Source organism: Lytechinus pictus, chromosome 2, assembly GCF_037042905.1.
Source record: "Lytechinus pictus isolate F3 Inbred chromosome 2, Lp3.0, whole genome shotgun sequence".
Classification (NCBI taxonomy): Eukaryota; Metazoa; Echinodermata; class Echinoidea; order Temnopleuroida; family Toxopneustidae; genus Lytechinus; species Lytechinus pictus.
Genome location: NC_087246.1, coordinates 50966778 through 50986190, shown reverse-complemented (window position 1 = coordinate 50986190; position 19413 = coordinate 50966778). Strand labels below are relative to the sequence as shown.

The window sequence follows — 19413 nt, the reverse complement described above, 5'->3', positions numbered from 1 at the left end:
CTCTGATTCACAAAACTTCCTATCAATAACAAATGCTATATAAATCAATTGCAAGTTGCTCTGACCCAATCACATTGTAGGATCCAACTGGCTTGCAAGAGGTTGTTGTATTTGTCATCGATAAAAAAGCTCTCTCTCTCTTCTATCAATAACTTCCTAATACTTTCATTATCATGAAAAACTATTGGAAGAAAATTTTAGAAAACAAAAATGAAACAGAAACGTTATTCAAGGAAAAAAATGGAAGCACATTTTTTTATTTTATTATTATTCATATGTTTTTCTTCTAAAATGTGACATCTTCATCTACATCTTTGCAAAATGATTGTGACAATAACAAATATGAGCGTCTAGGAGATTACAATCTTGAAGCGAAAGAAACCCCAGAAGCATCAAAAGAAATTGGGACTAACAGAAGACCGTTTTAACCCTTAGAATTGTGGTTTTTTTATTATGAAATATAGAGTAAAAATTTGCAGGCACATGTTTTGCACATCAAAATTGCACACAATCTACACAAAATTGTACTCTAAGAAAGAAATTGTTCATGCACGTGGAGTATAAATAAATAAAACATTTCTGGCAACTATCTAGGTACAGCTAATCAAATACATGTTTATAGGACAATACTTTTGAAGCATCACCTTATGGGGATCTGTGGCATGGGCTATCACAAAAGGCTAGAGCCATGTAATGGTTTTCATGGTATGAATTAAATGAAATTAGCTTTGATGGTAAAATGCAGAGTAGCGGTTGTCATAAACAGGATGAAATGGATGCAGGCCAATGATGGTTTATGTGTATTTCTCATTGAATACAATAAAATCATTTTTGTATCATAAATGAAGTGTACTAGCAAATTAATCCTATATGGGTGACTTAAGAGTAAAAACTAATCTTTCAGATGTACTGAACAATGAAATGGAATGCAAAACAAAAAAAAAGAACATCTGATAGATCTAAATAAAACAATGTATGTGCCATGCATGGACAAAACAAAACCATTATCACCTGCAAAATGTATTTAAGGCAAGCTTTCTACATGTAATGAATAACATATATATATTCCATAAATGTATAAAACATCCTGATTTGTTTATATATAATAATAGAAACGACAACACACTGATACCCAATCAGAACACACCTTAAACTCAGAGACTTTCAACATTTACAAGAGATGTAGATAAATCCTTCTAAAAAGATCTACCATTCATGTTTTGAGCACGATACTTCCAACGCTATCATATTATTATATTTGATGATGAAATCTTTGAAAGTTTGTTTAGTCATTCCCATTCATGATGATGTGATGGTAATTGGTAAAAGTAAAGAAGTGATATCTTACTTCTGAGAATTTTCTTCAATTCACAATTGTTTTGCTTAATTAACACCCTGCTAAAATTGATATCGATATGTAGTTGATAAGAACTTGATACCAAAAAAAGAAAAGTGGGATGTAGTTGATTTAAATTGTAAATTTCATCAATTGCATATAGTTAATTGCTATAAAAGTCAGTAATGAATATATGGAAGTAAAATCATTACAAATGCCACATCATCTTAAATAGCAATGAGTTTCATCATAACAACACGAGATAAGATAGTAACAAGAGTTACATAAACACAAAATCATGAATTGTAGACCTTTATGATGAATTCCTACTTCTTATTCTCCCTCCTTTCCTTCTTTGAAAGCCACAACCACATGGGTCTTTTATTGACAACATTTCCGGATTTCAGCAAATTTTGCAATTAGGTAAAATCCTTCTAAGCAATGCAAAGATGAGATAAAATATCGTAAGTACAATAATTTACATTACAAAAAAGAAATCTCTTTACAATCACATTTATAAATTCATTTCGAAGTAGAAAATATACAACCCATGCTTTTGAATATTTATTTTTGATATGAATAACAGAAGAACAGAACTCTATAGACAAATTTCAATAATTTTCTTGCATAGAAAAACAGTATATTTTATCAACATATTTATGACAATAGAATTCATCAATTTTTTTTGTCATTCTATTTCTTTTCAAACTTTTTATTCAATATTTCTTATATGTTTTACTGTTTTTAATTTGTGCAATTACGCACAGAAAGAAAACAAAAATGAATTCCAGAAAAAATTTAAGTCAAACTATAGATCATTCAACTTTCAAACTGCACTGGAAAGGTCTTAAATATATGATGATATTTCAAAATGATATTAATAATTTTCTCCTTTTTCTTCAACAGATACATTCAGACAACCCTCAGAATACAACTTGTGGCAGATCTATATATGTAATTTTCTGTAAAATTTATTTTTCTTTTCAATTTCAGAATAAAATGCATCTACGATACTATGAAAATTTTACCACTGATGGTTTTTATCATAATTCTGTTTGAATACTCCTGCCGAAGAGCAAGAACATATAGGTTCTATTTTAATCAGTATCGATTCCTTGCTTCTCAAGCATAATCATATAGGGCATGGCAGAGAGGATGATTAACATATCTTTAAAATGTACAAAATATCTCTGATTTGTAAATTCAAATGAGACAGACACACACATTAAAATGAACAAGGTAAACACCAAAATTGCACACTACTTCTTCCACCCACTATACCCACTTGCAAATATAAAACTCTTTGTGAAATAAAGACAATGAAACATCACAATTTTTCCAAATAATAGATGAAAAGAAAGCTCAACTTCCTGGTTCACAATATTTTTTCTTTCATAAATATCCATTGTTAGTTTTGTGCATTCTCAGCTGGTATCAAAGTGATGATTATCATTGCGATTTGATCCATTATCCTCTTAATCAAATCACATGATTGCATAAAACAATTTCAGTATCTATAATGCCACAATAGCATGATATCCCCCTTCATATCACATCACACATTTTCACATTATGACTTGCCCTCATTCAAGAAAATACTGATAGAGATTGCTTCTAAGGCCACGTTTATTGTTCTCCAAGCAGAGAAACGGTTTATTTGGATTAAAAATAGCTCAATATTACAATATTTTCTTATAAAAGGACATTTATCCTGATATGTTAACAGCAAAGCTTTGACATAGGATAAAGCTTTGCAATAATTAGTTGAGCACAACTTTTGAATATTTACATACATCAAAAGATAAGTTAAATATTATTGTCGGAGTAGGAGTCCCATTACCAAATGGGTAGCATAACACAAATGTATAAGATGCACAAGAAATATCCACTGGGTGTTTTAAAGTTTAGTGTTAAAAGTTGGAGTTAGTGTTAGAAGATGTTACAGCAATAACCATAACATCAAACTTGGGTGAGTTTGGTGTTTGGATCAATGTCACTTGGTGTTCGGCTCTCAATGGCATGGTTGGTATCAGTCTTGCAGAATCACAGTCAGTGTTGTTCGCAACCCTGATTCATGCTCTGACAATGACACTGACACCCAACACCAAACTTGAATCACCCAAGGCGATCCTGCAGTGCATTTCAATCATTTCATATCCTCTCTTTCAGGATTCTGAGCGTCGTTGCAACAAGATTATCCCTATGGAACCTGTAGGGATTTTAATCCATACTCTATGGTCCCCGGATAAAGACATATTCACAAAGCCCAGTATTCGAAGGGCACATCTGAGATATTAACCCGACGACTGGAATTCCATAATTTCCACAGACTTTGCACAGGGACCACATAGTTACATTAGGTGACTGATTAACAGCCTTCTGGCCCGAACAGACATTGAGAAGATGATAATGCAAACTTGAAGAATCTGGTGCGTGTGACCTATAATGCACTCAACAACCTCATCTCACAGTCAAACCGGCATTTCATGAAAGAGGACTTGTTGGACTTTTTATCTGACAAGTCCCATTTTATCCGACAGTTACCATAATAACAGTGCCTCTCAGCCAATCAACATCAGGGAAAGATGTCAGATTTGACAACTTGTTGGATGAAAATGTTGATGAAACGCGCCCAAGGTCTTTCTCCAATAATGCAATGTGCTATCGGCAGTGGATAGAAGGGGGTATACCAGTCTTTAGCATAGGAACAGAGGCAGTTGGTCATCATACGTGGACTTCCGAGGACTTGGCGTGTAAGAGACCCAATGCTTGTCTCTCCGCGTCTGTCAATCCACTCTTCAATGTTCTCCTGACTGTAAATAGGGATCAAAATAAATCACAAAAATATGAAAACAGCACACAGATTTTGGTTTAATGTGCAACCAGTCAATTGTCAATTATAATCATATAAAAAGGTATTAATTGTACTTGTAGTGAAATTTGACTATTTACCAATTATTAATGGCATTTCATCTGGTTTTTTTTTTCTTCAACATTCCTACAAGGTTTTTAACTTCGTATTGTATTGTACAGTATTGTTATACTATTTCCAGGTAATAAATTTACTAGACAGTTACCAATAGACATTAAAAGATATTTTTACCAATTTGAGTGAGAAGATTTGAAAGTGATCACAAAGAAACAATCAGCTATACATGACTGGAATAAGAAAATCTTGGAAAAATCAATAACTTTTGTTTAGAATGGCCCAATCAGGTTGGGCAGTGTGTGCAGGTCTTTGTAATAGTAAGGAAAGGGTGTCATATTAAACAGCTATTGGTGTGAATTCCATCTCCTCCCCCCCCCCCAATTTTTCAAACTTTCTCATGCACATATTGCCTGATATATGTTTTCATAAGATTAATATAAAAAAAAATCAGAGCAGCGTATTCATTGCCAATAAGAAGATGTACAAGGTGTAGATTTAAAGGGGAATTCAACCTTGGTCATAAAATGTTGTGTGGGAAAGGAGAAAAAATAAGTTAAACCAAATGGTGAAAGTTTGAAAGAAATCGGAAAGCAACAAGAAAGTTATGACTATTTTAGAATTAAGATCCTAAAACTATGTAAATTTCAAATTGGCAACTGGATAAGTAAATTATGACAATTGGAAGGACATCTTTCCCCAATAGGCCTGAAATTAATTGTAAAGAATTTGTGGTTTTCTCTCAAGTACCTATTCCCCTGGGGCAGTAATCCAACTATATTCAATGTAGTATAATGCATTATATCCTCATGAAAGAAAAATATAGTTAAAAATAAAACTTTTGAAAAAACGACAATTTAACAATTTTATGTATTGGAGTAAATGGGAGAGTAGTCCTTGCCTTACATCACTATGACATCACCAATGTGGATAATTCAAAGTATTCATGCTTATAGCAATTACCAATTTTTGCAACTTTAAAATATTCATAACTTTCTTATTGTTTGTCCGATTTTGTGCAAACTTTCACCCATGTACTTGTCTGATTTTTCTTCTTCCGATAAAAAAAACTTTTTTTTTTAGTTTGATTGTCCTTTACCCTGCAAATAAATCCAATCATCAATGAGATACTAGATAGAGTAGAATAAAAATAAAGGCTAAAGATTTGACTATCATTTGGATCAACCTGTTGACTTGTAACCTATCAATTTGATCAAACGCAATACATTCTCATTTGTATGCCCATATATTGAAAATTGCATTTGATGCATGCATTATTCATTCAATCATACCATGATTCCCGCTGGGTCATAAAATGGTCATATTTTTTTTTTTTTAAATAACCAAAAAAGTGAAACATAGATAAACTCAATTTTTCTAAGAAAACTTAATGCATTCATCGAATTATTTTCAAACTTATTGACTATGTGAACTTCCTTGAATTAATATCTGCCAACATCCAGTCTGAAAAGTGAAGGGATTTTTTTTAATCACAAAAGGTCAGTTTTTCCGGTATTTAAAGATATTTTGCAAGTATTGTTCCTGTTCTGAAATTATATTAAGTTTCCCTGTATTAATGGAAATAATTGTATTCATTGCCTGGACATCTGAAGTTGAAAAATTATTGACTAGTGAATTATGAATAAACAGGTATTTCGGTCATAAACACGATGTCAGTTGTAACGAGAATTATCTTTCTATTAAATCAAGATGCCATTGTATACATGCCAACTCTAATGCTTGAAAATACATGGAATATAATTAAGAACCTGTTTTAATGCACTATATACCATGCAGTCATAATTAAACTGATTTTTGCTCATGTATGAAATAAATATATGTAGATTTGATTCTTCAAGGATATCATACACAAGAGTAATATCGCATATCATGGCCAGGCTGAAAAAATCTCAAAATTTAAAAATTTTGAGGTCAGCTTAAAAAAGGCTGTATTTTAAAATCATACCAATGGTGGCAGTCTTGTAATCTGAAAACAGTCTCCTGAGGTAAAGAAGGTTGCTACCCATGTTATAAACTCTAGAATCTACCTCATTCTGAGTTGTCATAGAAATATTTAAATTTTGAGATACAAGGTTATATCAGCCCACCAGTGATATGCTTCATGATATACCTCTTCTATTTACTCTACAACATGATGGAAATTTGAATTTTCCATTGCACTTTAAAAAAAAAAAAACCCTACTGGAAGTATGCGTCATGGTTCCATACCCACAATGCACCACGTACGGATGCACTTCGTTACTTACGAGATTTCCGGTTGGTGTTGCGAGTGCGTTTACGCTCTCGCGGGGCCGATCGTGAGCTGGTATTTTTGGCTGTGTTGACAAGAATTTGGATCATTTCGTCAGTTTGTTCATCGGCCACTTCTTCATCGGCCGTCATGCTCATGTTCAGACGGCCGCCTACAAGGGCGCACCAGTCATTCAAGATGCGCAGGTTGAAGTGACCAAGGTTGCAGATGGTTGGAGAAAGATCATGCAAGAGGTCATGCAAATAAGATTATAAAAAAAAAAAAAAGATGCACGATCAAAATATGGTAATGAGTATATGATTTCAAACTTTTCATTAATTGGTAAAATAATAGCATTCTAAGATACGATCCAGCCAAAAGTGCACTATTCGAGATATTAATCCAAAGATAATGAACCACCTTGGAAAATAATTTTTTTTTCTAAAATATAAAAACCTTGCATATCACTATTAAGAAAATTAACAGTTGAGTATTACTTTTATCTAAACACATGTAAATTTTACAAGAAATTTGTGCAATTAAATTCATATATATGCAGTAGCCTTGTGGTGATAAATAGTGCACAACTAGTACATTTTTGTAATATGCACACAAAATGCAGAAATTTAATATCATTTTTATTACACAACACAGATACAAGCAGTATCATTTGAATAAATACTTAACTCAAATATGTATTTGTTTAATTTGTTTTCATTCAACCATGTATCAGTAATATTATCATGCCTGCATACTAATATAAGCATACAAACATATCACCTTTCAAGAATTTAATGCACGTTTACGATATGAAAATTCAATATTTATGTTCAAACAATATTCCTTATTTTTTTATACGTATGCATCATTTAAACTTGCACGCTCCATTTTGAACAGAACATGATTAAAACACATTCAACATGCACATAATGAAATGAAAACTCCAAATCCAACTGTAAATTATAGAATCATTATTTCTGTTATCAAATCCTTCATACATCAACAAGATTATTTTTTTCCCAATATCAATATTTTAAACAAATTTTGAACAGTACATTACTGGAAAAGTGGTAGTTTACTCCCACAACTATTGTTATTGTTGCAGATAAACAATGGCTTAGTAATCCGAAAGATCAAAGGTGATGATTAACTCTTTGCCTGCCACGGACAGAATCACTCCTGTGCCACATTGATTTCAAGGCGCAACCTGAAGAGGGGTTTTGCATGGACGATGCCAATTCCGCTCCGATAGCTTTTGATTGGTTTATTGCAACGAAAAGCTTTATGTGAACACAGTATAATGCGATGCACACTTTACTATTGTGATTATGTCTATGAACGATAGACTTAATAATGCACTCTGTGTGTATTGCGAATAGAATGTGATTTCAGTCAAACTTGGCAGTCTGCTGTATGCGACTCCAAGTCAAACAAAGCGGGCAAAGAGTTAAAGTAGGTTTGAATGTACGTACTCATTGAAGGTCTAGCTCGTTGTCTGCTCTGTAACGTCTCATCACCCGGCGCTGTTCCTTGCTGGGTGCTAAGTAGTTCCTTTAACTTGGCATCCTCTGCACTGTCTTTACTAATTGAAAAGTTCTGTTGTTTTTTTTGTATCAAGAAATAGAATTCAAATTTATTAGAAATAATTGTTTAACTGTGACTGAATTCTGCAATTCCCCTAACCTTTGTACAAAAATCACCTGGGACGGACCTGTAACACTATGCTTTACAAGAATTACTTGTAGAACAAATTATTATGTTTGAGTGCACTGACCAAAATTTAGAATCATGAAAATCAAGTATAAGATCAATTTCTGTTATGGGACCCTTAATTGTGCGGGTAGTCAATGGGATATTGAAAAGCGAGAAAGATTTCACAGAAAATACAAGACTGATGAGATAAGGCACTAGACTAAAGCCCGGCTCACACTATCCGATTCGTTGCGATCCTAATTTCAAAGAAATTGTGATCACATTTGATATGGACATTCCAACTAATGAAATCTTATCAGAGTTCAGAATAGTGGTAGGACTACTGAAATCAAAATTCAGTCCAGTTTGAGCCTCCCTAAATGAAATTAAAAAAAATTCAAATCCAAATCGTAATGATGTCATCATCGGCTGCGACTTGAAGCTGATTTGTACTTTACTCCGACAACAGGGCTTGCCGCAAAGTAAAAGTATAGCTTTAGTATTCCTTACATTATGCCAAACATTGAATAAAATAATTTTACTTCTTGGAACTTTCATATTTAATGCAAAATGCGATTTCTTGAAAAATTGCGTCACAACGAATTGCTTAGTGTGAGCCGGGTTTAAGACCAAATCTGTAACTGCCCGGGAAATTTATTCCAATTGCCAACTGGGGATGGTACCTCAAAGCGTTTTGCATTTTGTGGAAAGGCACTATAGAAATATCAATACTAATTATTACTGACCACCAGAGTAACTTCTAAATAACCAATATGTTACATCAAACAACCAAAAAATCTAACCTCTGTGATCATCTTGCCCCTTGTCTTGTTCCTCTTCCGATGGTTGGCTTTCTTCTTCTCTTGTTCTATGATGCGTTCCCTAGCGCTACGATACTCCAGAGCAAACTCACTAATGATACGACAGAAATCACTAATCTTGACCTCCCTGGCTGCACTCGTACTCATACCCAGGTACAATAAGAACTTGTTAAATCTGATAAAGGGAAAAATAGTCATTATGGAAATTAAGAAGGACTTCAAAACTAACAAATAGAAGAACGCTGATGAAAGAAAACATAGAATTTAGAACAGATAACTATTTGTGGATTTTATTTGTCAACATATAATTTGTTTTCCCTACGTTGATTCAATAAAGTATGTAGTCTGATATCCTCCATGTGGGATAATAATAATAATATAGGTATATTTACCCAGGGAAGCCACTTCAGTTCTGAAAACTGTTCTCCCAGTGGGCCCTGCTATTATTATTACCCCGGCTTTAGCTGGGCTGCCTAGGTGCTCAAGCATTCAAGGAATTTCTTCCTACCGGGTACCCATTCACCTCACCTAAGTTGAGTGCAGCAAATCTTCCTAAAGAAATTCATCTTTGTTTTCTAGTTCATATAAATGGTTGTAATGCTCTCAAATTATAATGGCTTGTGCTATTCATGAAATAAAGTAAGAACGGACAAAAATGGGAAGGGGGTCCGACTAAAAAATGGTGATTATTTAATGGATTTCCCTCATTCAAAGTCTTTGTATGCATTTATCAAACTTGTCCGAGAGTAAATGAAAAAATGTCAACACTGACTAAAACTATCTGCTCTATTTCAGTGAAATTCTTGGTATTGATTTGGTGAGAGGCAAAGGGGAGCATTTCATGAAACAGTTGGTCAGGTATTTTCATCAATGAATTTATTCTGAGCCAATCAGATGCAAGGATTTCAGTAGCTTATAACAGTTGTCTGTTCAAATCACTAACCATGTGCTTCATGAAATGCTTCTCAGGTCTCTGGTTGTTATTATCTTGCAATTGTCCATGAAAAACAACTTGTCCGTGCTAACATGCTTCATAAAATGATGCCCTTTTTACAGATATCATACAGTGTCAACTAGACTAGCAATAATAAAATAACATGCTTACCTATTGCTCACTCTTCTGTGAACTATCTTGAGTACTATAATTCTCTTGGCACAATCTTGTAGAAAATCATGTAACCTGGCAAGAAAGGAAAGATAAAAACATCACAAACACCAATAACAACTACAATATCAATGATTATAACAACATTTATCAGCAGCAATAATGCTGGGTCAGGGAGGGGGGGGGGGTTGGCAGACCATGCAAAAAATCTATCACAATCAGATGGTAATTTTCATGTTTTTTAACACGGTTTTTGGGTTGAAGCCCTCCCAGTCCCCCCCCCCCACCCTTCCCGGTTCCACAGCCCCTGTTTGACATATTCATAAGATACAGGCAGTTGATTTATTCATAAAAAATATAAAAATCAGCCAATCATAACCAATAAATATTCACAAAGGTATTATTCAGGAGATACAGTATGTAAACAAAAAATGTCAAACTGAATGAAAGTTCTAATTTAAAAAGGCTTAATTGTCCAAAAAAAAATAATGCTGGGTCCTTGTATTACAGAGCTAATAGTCAGACATTAACATGCATATTACTGCACAATTTTATAAGTGGCTTTAGTCAAAGGTTTGAATCACAGTGGCAGGTCAAGTGTAGTGACTGAAACATCATAAGATACTGGTAGATATTTGTCAAGATATGTAAGAGTAAACCGATTTTGTAACATTCCCACCCAGAATGAGGAATATATACAGCATGAATTCATTCAACTAATGACAATGAGAATATTTCATGAAATGCACTTACAGACCATAATGGTCAAGCTTGATTATCAATCTACATTGCTGTTGATATTTCATTTTCATACCATCAGAATTAAAGATGCATCTGTTACCGGCTGGAATATAAATTGGATTTGGTTGCTCCAACTAGGAATATACTTACTTGTTTTTATTCTGTGATGTTTTCTCATGTTGCGTAATGACTTGAAGATGGTCCCATGACACCTTACACTGTTCTTCTAACTTGGCAAGATTGATTGTTAGTTGGTCAAAGTCAACCTTAATGAAAGAAGAAGAATGGGAAATCCAAAGGAGATTTAGTTAAATGGTGGTCAATTACAAAATAGATCAAGATCAATCATTATCACCATCACCGGATCATCATCATCCTTGTCACTTTCTCCCCTACCACAATCATCACACTCTTCTTCATCGTTATCCTCACTGCATCGTCATCGTCGTCGTCATCATCATCACCACCATTTCAACCACCACCTCCACCATCATCCTTATCATCCTCGTCATCATCATCATCATCCCCATCATCATTATCATCATCATGATCATGATGATGATGATCATCATGATCATGATCAACATCATCGCCATCACTATCCCCACTATCAGCACCACCACCAACATCACCACCACCACTATCAACATCACCACCACCATCACCATCACCATCACCATCACCATCACCATCACCATCACCATCACCATCACCATCACCATCACCATCACCATCACCATCACCATCACCATCACCATCACCATCACCATCATCATCATCATCATCATCGTCATCATCATCATCACCACCACCACCACCACCACCACCACCACCATCATCATCATCATCATCATCATCATCCTCCTCCTCCTCCTCATCATCATCATGACCACCACCACCATCACCGTCATCATCACCACCACCATCATCATTACCATCACATCACCATCATAATCTCCACCACCAACAGACCAGCACAATGATCATCACCATCACCACCATCATCATCATCACCACCACCATCATCATCATCTTTACCATCACATCACCATCATAATCTCCACCACCAACAGACCAGCACAATGACCATCACCACCACTAGCATCATCTCGCTCATCACCACCAGAACATTCACTACCATGACCACCATCACCATCGCCATCAAAGGTCACAACTCCACTAACCTTTGCACATCTTGAGATAGTTCCAACCTCTGAGAAGAAGTCCGAGCTATCCGGGAACTGTTCCATGACCGTTGAACAAAGATGATGAAGGAGCGATTGTTTGTGGACTGTGTCTTTGACTTCAGGAACCTTACTCAAGTACTCTAGGTTAAAACCAGCAGCCTAAATCAAACCAAAGGAAAAATTGCTTAGGACTCAACCATATGGAGGTGACATTGCAAGACATGTACATATATCAATGCTACATCCGCACCAACAAGACCAAGTCAAAACCAGCCATTGATATGTCACTGGAAATAATATAATAGTGCTTGTCAGTCTGGAGATGCTTTTATTTGCGAAATAAAAGTAATAATTGAAAATTCTTTGTGGGAGAATCCTGAGTAAGGTAATTTTCTGAACTTATCTGCAGCAATTATCACATAGGTACCCAATATAGATAAATTATTCAAACTTACAGATCATCATGAATAACCAGACAATCTTACAAAACTCTCAAAGAGTTATAAAGTGATGAACCTCCTGTAAATCTGCAGGTATTAATGAATAGCTTGTGTCCCCCTGGTACTCTAAGATTTGGGAACACTTGTATGAGGTATCTTGTATAAAAATTATGATTGAATCTTCTTCACGATTTTGCTTTCTGAAAAATAAGGAGACTTTTCAGACTACTTTTAAACAATGGACCTAAATATCCCATTATCTATTGGAAGTAAAAATAAATCAATTAATAAAAAAATCAATCAAAATATGAGAGTTGGATCAGTGAAATAAGTTTTGTTTTCATTTCAAACAATTCAAATATGCCATGATAAAAAAATACATCTTACTTCTTACATTCCTGTAATAATTTATTTACTGTTGGAAAAATTCATTAGATACTTCATGCTCCCACTGGGAAAGGATCAGAATTCATTCAATGAACACTATCATCTATACACATGTAAATGTACACTTCACATGAATATCATTGTACTAAATGGTTAGGAAATGAACTTTGGAAACACACAGCACTCTTATTAAATTCATGCTTAATCTAACTAGTTAAAGCAAAATTGAAAATAGAACTTTATGATTAAATCTTATTAAATTGTTTACGAGAATCCATTGTATACTTGCAATGGTTCAAAATTCTAGAACAAGCTGGAAACCATTACAATTTAATAAACACATATGGCTCTATGATTTTAGATATTCAAAGCGATTTGCATAAAAAGATTTTCATGTAGAACAACTAAGAAATGGTGGGAAATAATTTTTAAAAAGACTTCTGTACATTAATTCTTTGTTGAAAAATGGTATTCAGGGAAAATATACCATATATTCAATTATTTCTTTGATAACACTTAAAAATACAAAATAATTTAGTTTACAAGTATTATTTTTATGTCTACAGTCAAAATCAATGCCAGATGATCATAATTGGTTGAAGAATAAAGGCATTTTAAATGTAATTTTACATGTTGTCTCATCAAAACTAAGAAGCAAACTGAAATCTCATGCTTGACGTGTACACTTAATCATTTCATCATTATACGGAAAGTATATTTATTTATATGTACGGTTTATATATTTATAAACAAACTGAAATGTACACAGGGCTCAACATCGCTGATATTCGGGGTCATTTGATGATTCCAAACCACTAAGTGAGCCCCCAGCTAGTATAAAGCCCTGTTGTACATTGCATGCTTCCTGATATCAGGTCTTTATACTTAAAGAACTTGTTATCACGTACAGTCTGAAAATAACAAATGGATGAGGGGGAGGAAATTGTTTTGAGTGATATGGAACATCTATCATCATTAATAATACTTTTAAAAATTTGATTCTATCAATAGCAACACAAACAATTGGTAAAATATTTGACTATTATCGGCAAGGTAAGCAAGCTCCTGAAAATTGCCGATAATAACAGGAGAATATTGTGAGAGCTGAAGTACTTAGCAAATACAAAAACCACAAGAAATTTCACTTGTTTCATGCACAAAAGTAGCAAGTGTATGAAGCGTAGTAATGATGCTTCCTTTCATTCAAACCAACTAAGAATGAAACTACCAAACGTTTTGGCATTGATACAAGTGAAATATTCAGATTCAGAATAAAAGTGTCAATGTCTTAACTTTGGTTACTTTCTATAACAAATGTCAAAGAAAAAGAGCATACCCTTATTAAAAACAATATTGATTATTCAAAGTGGTAGCAATTACTACCCTGTCTGCCCCCCCCCCCCTTAAAAAGGAGAGAGGGAAAAGGTTATATCAGTATCCTTTGTTATCATACTAATATTCACAGTAAATACCAGTCTGTAAATTACACAGAAAAAAAAGCGCTAGAAGATAAAGAATCGAATAATGAACAAATGACTTACTCTTCCGCCGTTCAAGAAGTTTCCAATGGCAAGCAATGTTGATAAGATCTTCTTGAATGTTTTGGATTCTCTCAGGTCTTCTATGCCTTTCTTCAGGTCAGCCATTGGTTCTGCAACTTCCTGTAAACCACAGCGTAATCAAAAGAAAGGAGAACAATTAAAGAATTTTCTAAAAGCTAATGCAGATCGAATCAAGTATCTATATTCCTTTATTCTAAATGCTTAAACCTTTCAAACTATGTAATGATATAATGACCTATATGGAATAAGACATTACATAGGTCTTCATATTGGTCCCTGACATATGTAATGGTATAATGACCTATATGGTATAAGACATTACATAGGTCTTGGGATTGGCCCCTGACATATGTAATGGTATAATGACCTATATGGTATAAGACATTACATAGGTCTTGGGATTAGTCCCTGACATAGTACTAATGAGCTATGAAAAAGTCTTAATTTACATTTGCCACTTTATACCCAGGAGACAAAGGTGTAGAAGCTTCATATTAAATAGCTAGGATTATGGCAAGATATTACTTAATAAGATAATCTGCTCCTGCGAATGTCAAAAGGAAGTGTTTTTTCTATCACAAAAAGAGATATGAGGTAATGCCATTCTAACAACTATCAGCATATTACTTGAAGACAAAGTATTACATATTTACATACCTCTTCCATGTTATCATAGTCCATTTTGAAGAGCCATAGATTGAGTCTCGCTTCCAAACCACTGATGGTTGATAACATATGAAGGAACTGCTCAGCTGATCCTAAAGGCACATCAGGGTTTGCTACCATGGCTTCCTGTATCCTAGCAACCTCTTCTTCGGATGGTACCATACTCAACAGTTTCTGGGTGTGGAGAATAAATTGATCACAGGAATATTATACTTAAAGGACAAGTCCACCCCAACAAAAAGTGGATTTAAATAAAAAGAGAAAAATCCAACGAGCATAACACTGAAAATTTCATCAAAATCGGATGTAAAATAACAAGTTATAACATTTTTCGCAAAACAGTTATATGCACATCCTGTTCGGTATTCAAATGAGGAGACTGATGACGTCATCCACTTACTATTTCTTTTGTATTTTATTATATGAAATACGAAATATTCTAATTTTCTCCTCAATGTCATGTTCGACAACGATTAACCTCTTGAACATGTGGAATAAGCAATGTTTAATACTATATGGTTCAGTCAAGTTGGTCCTAATTGTCAAATCTGTAAAAAATGAAATATTGTATCATTCAAACAAGAAAAAACAAAAATTGTGATTGAGGGACATCATCAACTGTCTCATTTGCATGTCGCCGAGTTGTGCATACCACTGTTTTGTGAAAAATAAGCGAAACTTTAAAATGTCATAACTTTTTTATTTTACATCCGATTTTGATGAAATTTTCAGTGTTATGCTTGTTGGATTTTTCTCTTTTTATTTAAATCCACTATTTGTTTGAGTGCATATGTCCTTTAATTAAGAAAGTCAAAAATCTAATGTGGATATGTCCTGACCAAAGTCTCACCAACCCATTTTTCTTCTCAACTCGCCCTCAATTTTTTCAATTTCATGAATCGATCAGACATCCCCATAGTCAAAGACTAAACCAGATTTAAAACCAGGGCCCCGTCATACAAAGAGTTACGATTGATCCAATCAACCACAACTATGGAAAGCCAGCAACGTCAACATCTATAATGCATGTTTGTTCAAAATATATTCTAGATGTGATGTATAATACATTCATTGCTTTCTTGAGAATTCAGTGTGCTTCTCTTTGTTTACAAAGGACATCATGCAAATCACCTGGAGGACAAATTATGACACTGATGGATTTTCATTGAGTTTAAGATGATCAGATCAATCTTAACTCTTTGTAAGACAGGGCCCTTTACTACTACTACTACTACTACTACATTGCCATTAATTCATTATTTTTGAAATGAAATGAACTTAAGTGCAATTTGATGCCAAATTTCTATTTCATTAATTTGTGATCATTTGGCAGTCACAACCACCACTTGAAGTACATAATTCTCTGGAACTGCTCCAAACTGGTCTCACACCTACCCCCATCTATACTTCATGTTACCCTTCCTCCCACTCCTCATACTCACCTCCACGCCCTCTTTGTTCATCACCATGCTATCCATATTCAAGATAGCTTGTTTGATGGACCGTGGTTGTGGGAGTACAGTTAGTCCGATGTTGATTGCGTTGGATTTCTTCGGATCTAGCACCGTGATGAAGTTCTTCTTGTTTGCCTCCATCGCTTTCTGTAGATTCGAGGGAAGTAGAATTCTATTTTAGAATTTGAATCATTTTCATTGGTAGTTTATTGAGGATCTCTTCCATCCACCATCTTCTTTTCCTTTTCATTTTTCCTCACAAAAAGATTTGTTCTGCAACTCACAAATGAAGTCTGTTGATGTGTGAAATACTTATTTTTTCACTGGCTCTCAAACATTCTAATATCACTGTATTTTTTTTAAATTCTGATAATAGATACTTTCTCAGTAGCATGCAGTATTGAAATAATGCCTCTTCTGAAGAAGAATACAATAATAATAATAATAATGGTAATAATAATAATAATGATAATAATAAAATAAAAAAATGAATATAATAATAACGGTAATAACATTAATAACAATAATAATAATAATAATAATTACAATTGAAGTTCTTTTATCTGAATCATCACCAGTACAATAATCAGAGCATTAAATTTCACTTCCATGGTATTATTACCAATTTGTGTTTTCAATTATATTACAAAAGGGAGCAATGTTCTTTCTATCAATGACTTGCAGAAAAGCAACACTGTGTTAATACTATTTAAGATTAAAGACTAATGAATTCTCTTTAAGAATATTGCTAAATAAATTATATACAAATTTGGAATTCTATCTACAGAAAGACAATTTTGGAAATGCAATAACACCTGAGATTCAACCACACAACAAAGAACTGAAAACTAAAACTATTCCACACTAAACTTGGACCAATTGATTTTAAATCTGTTGGTTGATACAAAATGACAGTCAGTGAATAGATCAGTCTGATTAAACAGGCAATGAATTGCAATTCACTGAATATTTCAATCAAAGATCTACATTTAAGATTAAAAAGACCAATTCTTAAACCATGATCAACTCATCTCCACCAGAAATATCAGATAACCCTTCTAAATCACCAAAAGATATCTCCTTGAAAAAAAAAAAAAAAAAAAAAAAAACAAGAGCGAAATATATGCCAAGTATAAGTAATAGAATATATCAGAACATCACCTTTTTCTTGTTATAGTTTAAAGCTTAAATTAAAACACTGTACTGAGATCTAATCATTAGGCATTCAACGTTCATTAGTGCATGTTATGACATTCATTTTGGTGCAAACAAGATAAACAATATCAATACTAAATTAATGTAGTAAAACGATAATTATAAAGAAAAATAAACATTGAAACAAAATAAATAAACATGAATAAACCAACATAAAATAAACATAAAGAAATAAAACAAATAAACATTGAAATGGATAATGAGATCCAGTCCCAGTTCCAGGTAACTTATAACAACAAATGTAGTTTTTAGCAATAATGTTGAATAATTTGGCACCTTTCGTTGATTTGTTGTATCATACATGTATAAGGCATTACCAAAATATTCAATATCATAATGATTGACCTAAACTATTTGGTACAACAGAAAACAATAGTATTATAGACAGAAAAAAATTATATTTACTATTATTTGTATTCAATATAGTTTTATTGAAAGTGTTAAGTACCCATGGAATTAATAGTAAACAGCAATTTATCCTGTTAACTTTTTTTCTAATTCAGGAATTTAAATCATTAAAAAATCCCATCAGACAGTGATGAATATGAAAGAAATGTACTTTCTTCTACCTAATCTTTTTCCTCATATGGACCGAGAAAGTTACGATTATTATTTTATATTCCTTATATATATATATATGGAAACTTCTTAGTGTTCAAGATATAGTCATTAATTTTCATCATCATTAATATCATTATAAGAAACCTGGGACTGGGGCTTTGATAAAAAATGAAAATATAACAAACCTGATGATCCTGCGGTAGTATAATTGTAGCAGAGTAGTAGAAGTAGTATTGTAGTAGCGGTTGAACACCAAGTGTATGTGTGCACACGTGCGTTGCATAGAAGGCAGCAGAGACATTTTTTTTGTTTTGTGTTTCCACAAAAATTAAACAAAATAGATTACAACAGCCAGTGCAAGACAAGACGAGACAAAAACGAAAAAGAGAAATAGGGGGAGAAGAAGAGGGGGGCTGTTAGTACTCGGGCAGTACATCATGCCTAAAGACCTTTCAACTTGGACATGCTACAGGCAGTATATATAATAAGACCTTTTAGATATTTTTCTCTCCAGAAGATGATTACTGGAATTTTGTCATAAAAAAAAAGCTAATATCATCATTATTTGAGAAAAAAATCAAAATAGGGTAACTCTATTATGGCAATTCTAGCAATGATGTTAACATTTTAAAAATAAACTCTGTATACAAAAAAAGTGACAAAGAGTATTGCAATGCCGTGATCATCGGCTCTGTGTGTTGGATGCCAGGAAGTTGAGTGAACATACACTCTGGACAATATTAACAATCTCATTGACACAATAAAAAAGGTCTTATTATTCTAAGTTCATTATTACATTATTTTTGTATATTTTAAGGACAAGGCTAGCTGCAAAAATATTTTCAGGTAAATAGAAATTTTTATATATGTTTGAAGAATTGCTGATAAATATTGCATTGCAGGGGCTCAAGTATATATATACATGTAAAATTAAAACACTTGAATTTGCACTAATATACTTTTTTTTTGGGGGGGGATGGGGGCTTTCTACTCAAATCACAATGCATAATTTTCCTTATCTTAGACATAAACCAAAAACTTGGTAACTGCCGTTTCTTTCTATTTAATC

The 19413-nt window shown here is 33.4% G+C and overlaps 1 protein-coding gene across 1 annotated transcript in view; it reads right to left on the bottom strand.

Annotated features, from left to right (window-relative positions):
* Positions 1–224: 224 nt before the first annotated feature.
* LOC129278099 (FH1/FH2 domain-containing protein 3-like) overlaps positions 225–19413 on the bottom strand; it is a 96500-nt gene continuing 77311 nt past the window's right edge. Inside the window, exons 34-43 of the mRNA XM_064095682.1 lie at positions 16557–16715; positions 15106–15288; positions 14428–14547; positions 12057–12218; positions 11023–11138; positions 10132–10206; positions 9009–9201; positions 7986–8109; positions 6530–6685; positions 225–4149 (exon numbers count right to left, since the gene is read on the bottom strand). Of these exons, the coding sequence (XP_063951752.1) occupies positions 4061–4149; positions 6530–6685; positions 7986–8109; positions 9009–9201; positions 10132–10206; positions 11023–11138; positions 12057–12218; positions 14428–14547; positions 15106–15288; positions 16557–16715 (1377 nt within the window). The 3' untranslated portion in view covers positions 225–4060. The remainder of the gene's footprint in view (positions 4150–6529; positions 6686–7985; positions 8110–9008; positions 9202–10131; positions 10207–11022; positions 11139–12056; positions 12219–14427; positions 14548–15105; positions 15289–16556; positions 16716–19413) is intronic.